Source organism: Helicoverpa armigera, chromosome 20 (assembly GCF_030705265.1).
Source record: "Helicoverpa armigera isolate CAAS_96S chromosome 20, ASM3070526v1, whole genome shotgun sequence".
In the NCBI taxonomy this organism is placed as follows: domain Eukaryota; kingdom Metazoa; phylum Arthropoda; class Insecta; order Lepidoptera; family Noctuidae; genus Helicoverpa; species Helicoverpa armigera.
The window spans coordinates 10,229,596-10,245,655 of NC_087139.1; the positions used below are offsets into that span (position 1 = coordinate 10,229,596).

Consider the following 16,060-nt stretch of genomic DNA (forward strand, 5'->3'; position numbering starts at 1 on the left):
TGTTTAGACCCAAATATAAAACAAATGGTCTGGAAAAAATATCGAATACTAGCTGTTTTCCTGCGCTTTCACCCACGTCCCGAGGGGACTACCCACTTATCCTATCAGGGTAAAATATAGCATTCCAACAGTGAAATAATTTTTAAATTCAGTTCAGTAATTTCAGAGCATTTTTTGTAAATATTTAGCATATTTAGTACCTACGTATAGAAAAAATTTAAAGCCTATTAAAACGGCAACTTACAGTAGTCATTTTTTATTCGCGATTGTTAAGTTCTTAATTTACGAGCGAAACCGCGGGACACAATATAAAGCCCCTGTGATAATTACTTCATTAAAATAAGGGGCCCAAAAACAATGAATTATTGGATAATTAGGTACCTTAATTTTACATTAAATTTATTCATCATAGAGGTCAGTTTCTGTGGTTCGGAATTCCTTCGTTTATTGACCATTGTAATTTAAGACTTTGTAGGTATGCAAGTAGGTACCTAGTATTACTAAGATCACATTGAAATCTTGGATACTGCTGTAAGGTTGATGCCCAGAATGAAACAAAGAACAAACAGTATAAAATATTATCATTTTATTTACAAAATATAAAAATCACAAACCGCTGGTCAACCGTTCATAAAAATATGTCTGTAATGGAAAGTTCTCTATATAATAAATATAATATATTATTTGAATCATCTGCTATCACTTAGGGTACATTTCTAAACCTCGCGACATACGCTTGCGGCTGCGATCGGCTGTCAATAAAGTGTGGCGCCGTTTCCTAAGTATACGACAGATTGCTGCTGCGTGCCTATTGCGTACCTCAGAAATGCACCTTTACAATATTCAAGGCGTTGGACAATACAAATCGCTAAGTACATATATTACAATTATTTTCTGTCTCTATACTAGCGACAAATACTATAATATCACATATACATGTATTTATTTATATCATCAGTTTATATGAGGCTCACCGTCGTACATAATTTATCAGCGTCATTGCGACACAATAAGAAGCAGACCAATTCAAGCCTAGTATTTTTATTTATTTGTGGCATTTTATTTCGAGATTATAACATAGAAAATGTACATAATTAACAAGAGGCATACAAGGTCTTATCTATACTAAAAATAGATTTTCAAATTAAATGTATAAAATTGAATATTCAGTGATTTCTATTGCCAGAAATGTTTACATTTATTCAAATTGAACACTCTTGGTAACATAACATTCAACTGTCAGGATTGTGTATATTCAGTGGTCAATGTTTGTACGCATTTCCGTCACATGTCCAATATAATTATTTACATTAGAATGTTTATTACAAGCTATTCTGACTTTTATATCTAAAACTTAAGTAGTTAATCTATATTTTAGCTATGGCACCTACTTGTTTGGAGGACTTTTTCGCAGGAATCCGGCTAAACAAATTGAACTAAAATTTGCTAGGGAATCAATGGTTCCCCAAGGACCGATATAGGTTTTACGCGGTTTCAGGGTTTTCAATAATTTCCTCTCGACGAGGAAAAAGTTGTAAAGGTAAAATTTCAGGGTCGATTGATAACTTTAAAAGTAAGTGCCATCGCTAAATAAATGACCAGAGTGCTTAGTGCGAGTTTTCGTGAATTTTTTTACGGACTCACATGAGAGCGCGTATACTAAGATTCGTATGGAACAAAAACAGCTCCACCTAATGTCAAAAATTGGAACCTGTTTTTGTTCCATACAAACAGTGTTGCCAACAGTTGTAGAAGCTTACCACCAGAGTCAACTTTTAAAACCACCAGAAAACCACTAACAAAAATTTATCCCACACTTAAAATCACCAAATTCACCACTAAAAAAATATTGTTTATATTTTATTGTAACCTTAAACAATTTAATCATCCAAAGATGTAACTCGGCAACGATAGAAAATTAAAACAGACAAAGCATTACGTCTGTTTAGCAATTCATCCGACCCGATCCGAATCCTTCACAAATTATAATCGGCGTAGTAGTTTCACAAATTGTTTAGTTACGCATTTGACCAATGAATGAGTACTTAATATAATTATATAGTAGTCGTTCACCTTTTTGTTTTGTAGATGCTTTTTTGACATTCCGTGAGACTTCAAATCTCCATAGTAACTCCTTAAAGTTGTACCACAAAACTTACATTTCGCTACTTGACCCGCAGTACTTTCAACATTTCGCCACTAAATAGGGGACTTAAACCACCAGTATTAGTGGAAAATCCACTAAGTTGGCAACACTGCATACAAATCTTAGTATACGCGCTCTCATGTGAGTCCGTAAAAAAATTCACGAAAACTCGCACTAAGCACTCAGTTTGACATAATTGTAGACATAACAATTCACTTGAAGTCCAATAATGGCGACCCGTTGTTATGACTCCTTTAGCGGTGGCTCCGCTCGTCTCACAACCTGCGCAGAAAAAAACCCCCATTTTAGTCACCCATATTTACTTTTTATTTATTTAATTGCTGTTTAGGTAATTATATACCTCTTAATTTCTCTCTTAATAAAATGTGGAATTTCGGTGTTAAATAATAGGACAGATATGGATCTAAATAAATATTAAAAATATGATACTCACAAAGGATCTGATCTTATTGGCGATGTCATCCAGCTGCATCCCTACTTCTCTTAGGTTGCCTGTCATTCTGTAAAGTTGAAAACAGGTTTCAATAAGTAAGCTTCATGAGTCTCTTCGACTTTCTTGGACGTTCATCCAAAAGATTTACAAATAAGTAGCCGTGGTAAATGCGTGGTAATAACTATTTATGTATGGGTATAAAAATGGGTACCACATTTAGTACCCCATTTAGTAGGTAATCTGTGGCCGCGGCCATAATTTATTATCTAACTAAAAGATCGACATTTTTGAGATGTCAACCTTTTTTCGTTACAATGAAGGTATATTTTTTTCCATCGCTTGTTAAAGCGATGATATAAGCGATGATGATGGCGTTCTTTGGTTTCAAAGAACGCCGGCAACTCTCACTCGACGGAAGTCATAGCTGTCTATCCACTAACCTGGTATAACCCCAAGCGGCCAGCATGCCAGCAGCGGCCACAGTGACACCCTGTCCCACCGCCACGAGGGTCTGCACCCCGAAGGTGTTGCCGAGCACGGTCAGCAGGTAGCCCAGCAGGAACAGCGCCGCGAACACCGCCGGCGTGCTGAACATGCGGTACAAGTTCTTGCCCTCGTTGTGAGCTGATAGTTGGGTGTATAGGTCTTCGATATCCTGAGGAACAGGTGAACATGAACATATTGATTTCTGACGGGCAGACTAAGGCGTTGGTCGTTTTGATATTTTAGTTACAACAGCTACCCTATATTTTGTTGATTTATTGACAATCCGATTCACGCAAAGTGAAGATGTTTGGGAATTTTCGCGTTATTTTCGAAATTCGATAGATTATTTGCCTAGAATTTCCTAGGTATGTTGGAAAGGACCTTCAGTCGGGCCAGATGGAGCAGAGTACCATTGGTTGTTAGACTTTCTGATTACCAATAACGTAGCAGCCGTATATTTTTGCCGACACCCACCAATTGATTGTATTTCAATCATCTATTTAATATTTATTGTATCTATAAATAAAATAAATTAAATTCAATTATGCTTACATATATGAATAATTGTATCCCTTTTAATTAAAATGTAATTATTAAAATTTGTGCGCTGTTACTTAGAGCAAATCATGAAGGTCATTACAACATACACTATATATTTTTTGTTCTGTATACTCATGTTTTACAAATAAATTATATCTTTATCTTTACTAGAAATCGAATCATCACCCGTCGAAGACAGACGTGTGACTTGGAACACGACCTTAACTTTAGTCCTAGTCTCAATGCTCACCTTTACAAGCTGTTCCTTAAACTTGGCAGCCATATCGTCGCCGCCCATCTTCTTCTTACTCTCGAAGGCATGCAGCGCCTTGTTGAGGCACTTCCGGTGCTCCATGTCTAGCGCGTCCTGCGGCAGGTAGGGCTTCGCCCCGCCGCAGATCTCCTCCATCAGAGTCTCGTATACGTTCCTAGCTTCCGCTGATGCTGAAGTGTTGTTGGCTTCCGCTGTCGCCTGGGAGAGTGGAGAATTTTTATAAAGGCTCAAGCATCAATTTATAGTTTTTTTTTAAAGTGTTCATGGGGAACAACGACTTTATGTTTTATTACGTCATGGTGGCTAGCCTTGGAGACCAATGACTGAATAAAATTAAAAACATCTTGAAATAACCTGAATAATAAAGTCTGGAATCCCGGACTTAGCAATCGTGGTGATTAACGCTCAATCCTTCGACAGTGAAAAGGCTGAAAATTACGACTATTTTTATGACCCTTCCCGCTTTGGGTTAGCAGCTTGAGGGAGTGTCACACTTTTACTGACTAAAACCCATCATATTCCTTCTGAAGCCCTTTATGTACGAAGGCAGCGGTATCTCTTTCGAACAACCCCGCGGCCCCGGCAGGCTTTGGCCCCACTGGGCCATCATAATGCCTTAATAAATTAGTTAACATGTACCTGCAGTATAGTCATGGGATGCGGCAGCTCCTCGCTGTTGAAGACTTCCACATAACTCTTGAAGTAGTTGAGCAAGTCCCGCGCCTTCACCGTCTGTCCGGCGATCTTCTTGGTGACCAGCCTGCTGGGCTGCAGCAGCATCGGCACTAGCTGCTGGAGTGCCTTCTGGAACTCCGGGTCTATGTCTGGAAGAGAAGATTGGTGGATTGTTAGTGTAGTTAATAAGTTTGGAGTTTCTGTGATTGTTAGAAAGTTGTGATTTTCACGACGAAAATAAAAATAATTGGAAGATATTCTCGAATTCGCTGCTCCACTAGGGTAAACTTGTTTTTTGGAAGTACAGTTTGATATGATGCTCTCATGCATGATTCTCCTATGAGCTAAGTATAGTCACGGGTGTAGTGTCAACAGAGAAAACAAGACGTAAGAGGTTGCGATTATACTTAAACAAGTATTTCTAAGTCTTTATCTACCTCTGCATTGAATTTTTATTCATCACAAGTTTCACGGAAAATTGATTTAAGATTTGGTACTTCATAGAACTATTCCATACCTGATAGCTTTCCGGTGAAATCAGGATCAGTGGATACCTTCCTCCCAGGGTAAGGCATGAGGAAGCAAGTGACCTCCTCAAAGCAGCGCGCGATGTCCTGACGCACCCTCTGCAACTCCTCGTGCTGAGATTCTTTGACCTGGAAACGATATACTTTTCCTAAGTCCAGATTACAATAACATCTTGAAGGTTCACAAATATTGAGAAAAGGTTTAAGACGCTTGGATCTACATCTAAGCATATAAATAAATTGCAAGTTAAATAAAAGCTTGTGAAAATAATACACGCCACGCTGATATTTGAAAGCACGTCCAATCAACCTTATACATATCATGTTGTGGGACATCCTACACTTATCAGTTCCAGAAAATAGGACCCAGTGGCACTATATATATAACTGTAACCAAACCATGGCCAACCTGGCAGCCATTGATCATATCGGCTAATCTGAAAATAGTTCGGGTATAGGTATATAGTTAATCCTAAATGGTGAACTCACCGTAAGTCTTTTGTTAAGCAGCTGTTGTCCACCCTCAGAGCCGTAAGGATGGTCATACGGGAACGACCAGTCTCTCACGAGGAACTGAAGATGCTGGAATGGTTTCCCACCAATCTCGTCCTTTGCGACGCGGCCGTACTCCATGAATAGCTGAAATGTAAAATTAAAATTGAAATAAATTACTGGAATAAGTTTGTTCATTTAGATAAAATGAATTGACTGCCTGAAAGAGGACATGAGCATAAAGGGAGTGGATGTTATATGACAGCTGACAGAGAAAAGTGGAAGCGGTAAATATATTGCTCCGACCGTAAATAACATACAAACAGGGCAGAATGACAGGATGAAGAAGAAGAACTACATAAAGATACTTAAGAAGAAGATATCATGTCTTTTTTGATTGGCAGATTTAGTAGAAAAACACTACCAGCCACATAGTGAGAGAACATTGTATGAAGTTGTACATATGCTTTATTTCGGGAACGCACAGGCCTGAATTCAAGTCTACCGCCTACTATTTCACCTAATCTTACCTGTAGATGCTGCAAGTCATCCTCTTCAATGTTCTGCGAGAGGTTGTATATCTGTACTGAGGACAGCATGGTGGAGAGCGCGAACACGGTGGCGTTGTCCTTAACAGTCGAGTTGCTGTCGAAGGTGCCTTGAGTGTCCATTAGCAGGATCACCACCTAAAGAAAAAAACCAAACTGGTTAGAGCAGGACTCAGTAGCAGTATGATAGGATTTTACTATTTATAGGAAACTAGCTTTTGCCCGCAACTTCGTTCGCGTAGAATAGTGACTACCAGCAGATTTTTGATTTGACCAATAGATGGCGCTATATGTCCGGAATAATTTTAATTATAAAAATAATATTTTTTTTTTGTAATAAAAACTATCCTATGTCCTTTCTCAAGTTTCAAACTATGTCTGTACCAAATTTCACACAAATCGGTTCAGTAGTTTAGGCGTGAAGAAAAGACAGACAGACAGACAGACGGACAGACAGACAGACAGACAGACAGAGTTACTTTTGCATTTATAATATTAGTTTGGATAATTATAATTTTAGAAGTAAGCTACTGCATAACTCTGCATAATATTTGAGCTGTGCCCTCCGTGACCATGTTCTGTCCACCTGATGCAAAACATATGGAATGCTAACAAAGTATTGAGTATTGACTTAAAAGACGTTCGAAAAGTGCTGATTAATCAGCCTAATTTTAAAATTCATCGCGACTGTTCAAAAGGAAGCATCATCAATGTTGTATAATGTGCTTACCTTCTCGCCATCAGGAGTGGTAGCTTTGAAGGGTTGTGACCAAAGGTGGATGCCGGTGGTGTGTCGGTCAGAGCCGCCGCGCCAGGAGAACCCCTTGAGTGATTCAGCGTCTGCGCCCAGCCACTCGCCTCCACCCACTCCATTATTGTACTGGAAAAGAAATGAATAATCCTTACTAATATTATAAATCGGAAAGTGAGTTTGTTTGTTTGTTTGTTTGTTTGTTCCGCTTTCACGCCGTAACTACTGAACCGATTGCTTTGAAATTTTGCAGACGTAAAGTTAGAAGTCCGGATTAAATAATAGGGTACTTTTTATCCCGAAAAAATTGATATTCCCGAGGGAAAACAAAAATATTGTTTGATGGATGGATTGTAGATGGCGCTGTGTGTCGTTTAAAACAAGGTAATATATTGCAAACGAATATGAACATATAAATTTAGAAGCTAAATGATACGATAATGAATCCTCGAAAATGAGGAATTCCCGAGGGATGACGTACAATTTGTTTTATCGTCTTAACTGTTTTTTTTTACATCTACTTATCCTGAAATAACTATAATTCAACGAATTACTAATTGGTATAAGTATTAGTTAAGTTATTTAGTTCTTGAGGTATGCGATAGATGGCGCTGGGTGTTTTTAAAACGTGGTAGCGATGTGTTTTTAAAATACGTAAGAAGTGGAATGATAGCTTTTTAAAACGTGGTGACGTTGTTTTTTTTAAGATACGTAAGAAGTGCAATGATATCTCGCGCTTTAACCTGTAGCTCATTGTTCAATCGCGAGCTTCCCGATAGCTCGATAGATGGCGTTGTGCTTTTCTGTATCGCGGTGTTAAGGTTCGCCGCGAATTAATCTTAAGGTGTTTTGAAATCAGTGGGGCCCAGTAGGGCCAGGGCCAGCCGGGGCTGCGGGTTGTTCGAAAGAGGTACCGCGGCCCTGGTATATAAAAGGCCTCTGGCCTAGGACGGAACACGACGATTTTAGTCAGTAAGAGTCTGACACTCCCTCACCGCTGCTAACCCACAGCGGGAGGGGTGAACCGAATTCCACGCGGGCGAAGCCGCGGGCGGAAAGCTAGTTAAATATAAACTATTGAATGCATATGTGAGATTACTCTAATATGTATTTAACTGGCGACAGAAACGATTTTTCTTTCTTCAACGAATTAATTAACATTATCGAAAAGAAGTTGCAATTTCAGAATAGTTAGAAAACATCAGGGTCTTCACGGATGCGATAGAAGTAGCTACAATAGCACTGCTGTCGATACATACTCTAAAAACACATAATTATTCTTCATGGCCTTGTTTACTCACAGTCTGATCCAAATATCTCAAGAAGAAGTCAAGCAGGAAGGACTTCCCCTTCCTGTACGCCCCTGCTACTGACACCAGCACCACTGGCCGGTCCTTCAAGTCTTCCCGCAGCAGCAACTCTTGGAGCTCTGACTCGTTAAGCTGGAAGGTGTGGTCTTCATTCGGAGACACCACCTGGATGCCGTGGCCTGATGACAGCTTCGCCATGTTTCCTGGAAGACCAGAAGGAAAATTGAGGTCTTGGTCTTTTAACTGGGTCGGTATAGTAATGTAGTCTGCGGTTATAACAATGCAATATGCCTGACAGAAGAGTATTCTTAACTTGTTATTTCTCGGTCACTACGTAGAAGAAAAGTCAGTCTGGTATTTGTAGCGTAATGCTTCCAGTATTTGTAGAAGGAAGTTATAAATACGAGTATTTAAAGATGTTTCTATTTTAAGAAAGTGCACGAACATAGTCACCTCCCTGGACAAAACTTAGGTAGGATAAAAGACTATCCATTGTTCAAAGTATTATCTTAATGTAGGTAGGGTAGACTGGGTACAGTTGTGCCAATTTTCGTTTGATCACCAATAATTTTGATATTTGACTAATTAGCTCGCAGAAAAGGAACTTGTATCGCAATTTGTACATTTGTGTACGTAAAAACACTCATATATTGTTCCTTAATACAATGTATTACTCATAAGATCAATTTAAAAAAAAATGGGAAAGTGTCACAACCGGCCACATACCAAGGGCGGTTGTGACATGCATAAACATATATCAAAATGGTCTATAATATCTTTTATTGTAGAAATGTTTAACATAATAAGCTTACAAACATAGTTTTAACAATCAACAAAACAACATTTGCTCTGTTCAAACTTGTAGCTGTAGAAAGGCTTGTAGCTTGAGCTACACGTACGAAATCCCTTGTTTCACTTCTTCATCGGCATCTTTTTATTTTTTGATATCACACTGCGCTCTTTCGGTCTTCCGCAAACGTATCCTGGACATCTAAAAGCAAAAAACAATAATATGAGATTTATTATATGTAAAGATATTCGTCACAACCGTACCCAAAAAAATTGACACAACCGTACCCAACGCATCATTTTGAAAACAAAAAATCGCCATGATTTTGCCAAATACTTTACGTAAAAAGAAATCACTTGTAATTAAATATTAATATTCAACTTTTAAAGAAAAAAATAACAAGATAATCTATCTGTATAAAAATAACAGTAATTAGGAAACGAAATCGAACAAAAATACTTACTTTTGATTGTTGAAAAGCAATGTGGGCTCCTGCTTACGTCAACGTCGTGCGCCGGCTAACGCAATACTGGGGAACGTGTTTAGGCTTGTGAGCCACGTCTTTCTCCCTCACAACCTCCCCCGTTTTACGTATAGTTTCGTTACAACTGCGACTGTCACTACCGTACCCTGGCACAACCGTACCCAGTTTACCCTACAACGCTCGAAACGCCATCCGTTATCATTGTTGTTTCTTTATCAACAGAGAATTCTTAATTTTATTACTTTTCTAACCTTCTGACCTTTACCACAGCCTTTAAATTACTATTTTACCTTATAAGGCTTACTTCCCATTTAGGAATTAAAAACTTGCCAGTCAATTAGTGCTTAACAGTAGAAAATAAAGGTAAGTACCTACTCTGAGCTTATTTCAGTAATGTTTTTTACAGAATAAACTAATCGCTCCAAATGTTGTATCAAATAGACGAATACCCTGGACCGTTAACTCATTTCAAAAGCGCATTATTTAATTAATGTATGTTAGCTGCCATCGTAACTAAAAGTATAGTGTACGCAAGATATAATTTTCATCGTTATGCAGGTACAACCTACTTACTTTTCTATTACGATGTAATTACTACCTATGTGTTTGTTTGTCCATCTTACGATTTGGTCGAAGTCGAAATTATTTGAAAGAACTCAACGTTAAATCTACGGCATTAACGAACAAAGATAAAACTACGAATTTTATTTAAGGAAAATATTGAAAAATGGTTTCAATGTTAAATAGCCCATTTATATCAGTCTAAATGTTGTTAGGTATTATATAATATTTAAAGCTTGGATTATGTTATAGATAGATGAATGAATGCATAAATGTTTCTTTCTGACATTTCCTCAACTAGATTGAGCAAAAAACTAATCTAAATACAATAATAAAATACCGATCTTTTATTTTTTACGACATTATTAAGAGAACAATGCCATTTATTATTATGTTATTATGTTAATTAATATAGATATTATACTACATATCGACACTTAAATAAAGTGGTCGTCTGTGTTCAATTAAGTAGATTTTTCCTTCCAACCTTTATAGATTGTTCGTTTATTATTTTCCCTCTTTCCTAGAAGGGTTGTTGTAAAAATATGATTTTAAATTAACACAGGTAATATGGTATTGTTTTATCGTGGTTTTTGACCTAAATAAATTCCCCACTAATGATAATATGTTGAAACTATGCGTTGGACTTCTGTAGCATACTGTGTCCTGTGCATACTGTTATTGTATTAAGTAGATTTGCAATGGCTGCCCAGTGAAGAATTAATTGATACGATAAAAGATGTAAAATATCCAAGAAATGATAAGAAAGAATTAAGTAGGTATTGAGTACAATAAGATATTGAGTACAGTCAGTCTTAGTACTGTTTATACGGTTTCTGGTTATCTCCGATACGTCTGCGTCTTTCATAACCTTTAAGTTGATAGGAGCTACTTAAAAGTAGGGAGTTTAAGAATTGCCAAAAATTACAGTTGGAGAACAATGTTGGTATGAGGTATGTAATAATAAGAGGAAAACTAAACAATATTTTTGTAACGTTTCCAATATGCTAATTAATGTCTGTCGCTATAGCCCAACCCGTCTAATTTGGATGCAACCTTATGCCATATATGGTATAACCTTATCGTATGGTTATTTTTACTATTATTTTGGAATATTATTTAACCTTTTTTGAACGTTTTCCTTGTCCATTTATTTTTATTACAGATATTCTGATCGGGTACCTGATCAAAATACCTACTAAAGAATGAAATTGATTGATATATATTTTTTTTTCCTAAAAATGTTTGTTTTACGTTTTCCTCAGCCCATGCATGAACAGAATAAAATAAACAGAAAGAAATCGATCGGATAAGGAAAAAGGATATTTTTTATTGTTTAGGCAATCAATTGCATTCTTTACATTCAGATCCAAGTATAAGTAAGCGATCGGAATAAAATGAATAATACAAGGAAATAGTTAAGCTAAGTAATGCTTAATGAATATTCCAAAATGATAGTTAAAAATAAACATAAAATAAGAATATACTGACACGGAGTTAGGTTGCATCCAAATTAGATCGGTTGTTTGTTGTTGTTTGAAATAGGGATTCCTAGTCGTGTCGATATTACCTATATTCATAATACACACACCGTGCTTAACTAACATGATCAAGAATTTTGGTCAGTGGGTCGTCTTAGGGGATTTAAAGTTGGTAAATCTTGTATTATGGATTTGAGACATTAGCACCTTCAAACCACTTTTCTAGTCACAGCGCTATTAGGTAGGTATACGTTTCTAACATCGGGATTTCAGGAAAATTGCAGCCTAGCAGGTAATTCGTACATATCAGGTCGTAAGTTAGGTACCTGTATAATAGAATTTCTTTATATTCCGCAGCTTCGGTTTCATTTCTAAAGTACCTAACTATAATTTACAATAACAATAATAAAGATAAGCCATGGGGCTCTCGATCTCTCGATTGACAACTATCATGTCAGGCTGAATGTCAATGGCTTTATTGCATTTAGGTGGATTGAAAAAGGTTTTAATGAATTGCTTAGCCTCTATGCTATGTTGCTTGGTCTAATATAGTCACAAAGTGTGACTCTGCACGGTTGTGGGTACGATTTCCGGGTCGGCCCGAAGTCCTGGGCCTGATTTTGCTCCGGTCTTATCGAATAGCCATCCCATTAGGCTATCGCTGTTTATTCTGTAGGCATGATGTTAGCGATTCGCTGATTTGCGATTAGATATTGAATTTGGACATAAAAGCTTCAAAATAAATTATGTCACATTTCAGTCTCCTATTATAATAAATCGTATAGATTTTTTAATCACATTAACTAGTAATTTATTTATTTACATAGTTATATATAGATATATACAACACGAAAAAAAAACTATCCTAGTAAAACAATCGTATAGATACATAGGTTATAGAAATTAAGTAAAGAATAAATATGTTAATCTGTCTATTTATCGGGTGACACGATTCCCACGAACTATCGATCCTATAAAACCTTGCATGAACAGTTTTTTTAACACCTCTACCTACCACATTGTTTATGATGCATTATTTTAAGATTTTCATTTGCTTAATGGCGGAAAGCAAGGCCGTTGCAAATTAGAACTGGACTGGACAGTGACCATACTAATCTAGAGACGACAGATATTACAAGAATGAAGATTTAAATAACATAACATTTGTAGAAATTAGTATTGTCAGGACATTTGCAGGTATTTTTTTAACTGAAAAAGTAGAAAATATCTGCTACTTCTGCGGTTAACATGGGAGTTCAACAGGGTACTATCGTAGGCCCACTCTATATTTAAGACCTGTAGGCACATACATAAGTGTGTATGTCTAATACTGCAGAGAAAGGCTCGATCCGTTTTTCATAAAAAATGACATACATACACCTATTATAGTGGGATCCCAAATCTATGCATACAACAACAGTGATATTTCATTGACAACTATAAAGCCTAACTTTGCGATGTTTGTCACCTCAAACTCGTAACTTAACCTAACCAAAAAATGATCTCGAAAACATAACAAATTACTCACATCTATTATTACGTAGTTATTATACATAGCTAGCTATGTAGATGTAGTCATTTGTCTATGAGTCATCGTGGCGCGCCATTTATTGATCTCGGAGCTGTCTACGGATCTTATAGCCGTTATTCGTGCAAAATTCATGTTAACTGTAGCTTGCATGTTATGGAAAAATTTTTAGGTAGTAGGTAGGATTCTCCGTAATATGACTAACAAAAAACTTAATTAAGCAAAATGCTCGCTCTTGTAAATTAGGTACCTACCTATGTTGCTACTCTACTCTCTAGCAACATTACTTATTTTGCAGTAATTTTTATACCTTCCTACCTATATATTAGTTTTTTCAAGTTAAACAGTCGTCATTGTTTGTAATGATTAGAGCAATGTTGCTTAACCTTGCTTACCACGAGGAAGGCTCGTTAACATAGGTTTGTTGTCTATACTCACTGCACAATACAACTTGATGCATTATTCAATGAACGATTGCAATAAGTAGGTACTGGCGATGTGTAACAGCTGATCGGTATATCTACTAAATAGGTCCTACAATGCATCTAAACTTCTTTTGTATTTTTTTACAAGCTGTTCTCCTCTCCAAGGAAAATTTTCAATTAGATCGATCTTTCAGCCCCATGTATATTTTTTCAAACCAAAAAATTAAAGTTGGTAATCTTTGTTTTTTTTTTACGCATGAAACGTGATTTTAAATTACTTACATTGTTTAAAGTCGAAACAACAAACTACGCATTACTACGCAGTTAAGCATTTTCGTATTCAAATTATTTAAATAAATACCTTACAACCATTCCTAACAATTTTCAATTTTTAAACGTTTGATTGGGTTTCTGAATAATTTTATCGGGGGGTCAACTTTCATGGGAAAATGAAAAATTAAACTGCCGAGAAAGATGCTCAGAAACCTTCATAAACCATATAGGTAGGTACCTTATTTATGTATGAACATTTTGTCAGTGGTAGATAAACACGTAGTTATGCATCATCAGTGTCCAGAAACGTTGTCATAGATAAATTCATAGTTTACGTTGTTGGCACATGGTCTCTCATAAAAGCTGATAATATGCTCGATGTATTTAGCACTTCTAAATCTTAAAACTAATGAGAATCGACCACTTTTCTCTGGATAGGATAGCTTAGCTTAGCTTAATCTTACAGAGTATCTAACACCATTGATTGCATGGACTACAAACTACAACTTTCAAAATTATCCAAGTAGGTAGGAAAATATCAAACTGGAGAAAATTTAAGCTATAAGTACGTTACCACCTCGCACTTTTAGTAATCTGTGGTTTAACGTCATAGATTCGATTCCCAGGTTATGCAGACAAAGTTATTAAGCGTGTAAACTTGCATAATTTTCGGAGTCAATCTATATACCTACCCATGTTTTAATGTGGGTAGACTGGTTTCGAGTCCATTCACAAACAACATTATTGCTTTATTATTGATCTCTATCATCTAAGTACCTACGTCGTCACGACTCGCCGACTCGCAGACGCTACACACATGGCAATCACAACAAGACGGTGACAATTGGCGGTACCGAGAGGAATTTATACGGTAGGATAGTGATCATTAATCAACATTATCATATCAATCAATGAATGCACTATGCCAACGTAACATTATGTAAGAAATAATTGTCACACAACATTGTTATTGATAGTAAGGTAGGTAATTTTAATTATTCTTTTAACATAACTATGATGTTTTTTGAAGATGCAGGTAACTCAATGTTTATGGGGGTTAACGAACTTTTCAAAAGCGCATAATCTTGTTATGTTGTGTTTAACAATTAAGATCTTTTATTTGTGGGAAAAGATAAGCCTAATCTTCAAAATCTTTTAAATTGTCTTCAATTAACGAATATCTAATTGTCTAAACTTCTTTTTTGCAAAGTAGAAAATGGGTACCTATCTAAAGTTTTAAATCTCATATCGTATTAAAAGCCCTGGTTGACCAGCTGACAGCCACATAGCATGAAGTAATACAAAACCGGTAGAAACATAACAGACAGATTAACTCCAATCAACTCGACCACTGTTTACATAAATATGCAGGTGAAACACAACACATTTCTATACTTTCCTACTTCCCCACATCACTTAGAAATAGCACTTTACTAAGAATATTATGTTAAAAGCGTAAGTAATATAAAATACTCACTGTAGATTTAGTTTTACGCGGAAATGTAAAGCAAGAATCACGCGGTAGTATAATACAAGTCCGCTTCAAACAGCGGTTTGCAAACGACTGGCGCGCGGTGAGTAGGCGCGCTCAAATAAATGGACAGCCACAGAAGGCCCATTTGCAACAAATCGTAAACTCCAGAATAATTTTCAGAATATTTTTCCTGTTTTCCTGTCACTATCGCAGTTTATAAGGATAATGGCAAATGGTTATTCCGAGCATTCCCAATCAGGTGAGCTTTTGACCAAAGGAGGATAATTTTTATTGACCTGTTACTGGTGATAATTTTTATCTTCTTCACTACAAAATACCCTGGACCTGCTTATTGGTTTGCACTGTATAATAATTGATCAGTATTTTTTCAATAATTAGCTCCTTTCGAGTTCCATCATGGTCCAGTGCGACATAAGTACCTAGGCCATATTTCCCGGTCATCAGAGAGTATCCTAGGAAACTTAAGTCTAGAAACTTTTTTACTCATCGTCACTCCATTTCACCATCTTGCACCACGATTGAACAAAAACTATACATATATTTGCACTGTAATTAACTTGCGCACGTGGTTTCACGCAAAAATTAATTCGCGCTCCAGGACAAACAGCCTGCAAGCCTTCATTGATTTTTTGCAATAAGTCCAATAGTTCCTGAGATTAGCGCATCCAAGCAAACAAACCAACAAACTCTCTAGTTTTGTAATATTAATATAGATTGCACTATTTTCATTACTGCACCTTATCATATTTGAGATACCCATTTAATTATAATTTTTATAGTCTTGTGATACCCTCCGGCCTTTTTAAAATTCCCAATTCAT

At 36.5% G+C, this 16,060-nt stretch overlaps 1 protein-coding gene and 1 long non-coding RNA gene across 2 annotated transcripts; both read right to left on the minus strand.

Annotated features, from left to right (window-relative positions):
* Nucleotides 1-564: 564 nt before the first annotated feature.
* LOC110377372 (atlastin) lies at nt 565-15,395 on the minus strand. Its single transcript, XM_064039776.1, has 12 exons — nt 15,223-15,395; nt 8,195-8,406; nt 6,873-7,022; nt 6,125-6,280; nt 5,592-5,741; nt 5,093-5,231; nt 4,540-4,724; nt 3,877-4,098; nt 3,041-3,255; nt 2,601-2,667; nt 2,330-2,428; nt 565-1,599 (listed from the first exon to the last, which is right to left on the minus strand). Exons 2-11 carry the CDS (start codon nt 8,399-8,401, stop codon nt 2,390-2,392), a joined length of 1,530 nt encoding a protein of 509 aa, XP_063895846.1. The 5' UTR covers nt 8,402-8,406; nt 15,223-15,395; the 3' UTR covers nt 565-1,599; nt 2,330-2,389.
* On the minus strand, nt 8,967-9,647 carry LOC135118284 (uncharacterized). Its single transcript, XR_010277479.1, has 2 exons — nt 9,457-9,647; nt 8,967-9,194 (listed from the first exon to the last, which is right to left on the minus strand). It is a non-coding gene; the product is annotated as an uncharacterized LOC135118284 (long non-coding RNA).
* Nucleotides 15,396-16,060: the final 665 nt, after the last annotated feature.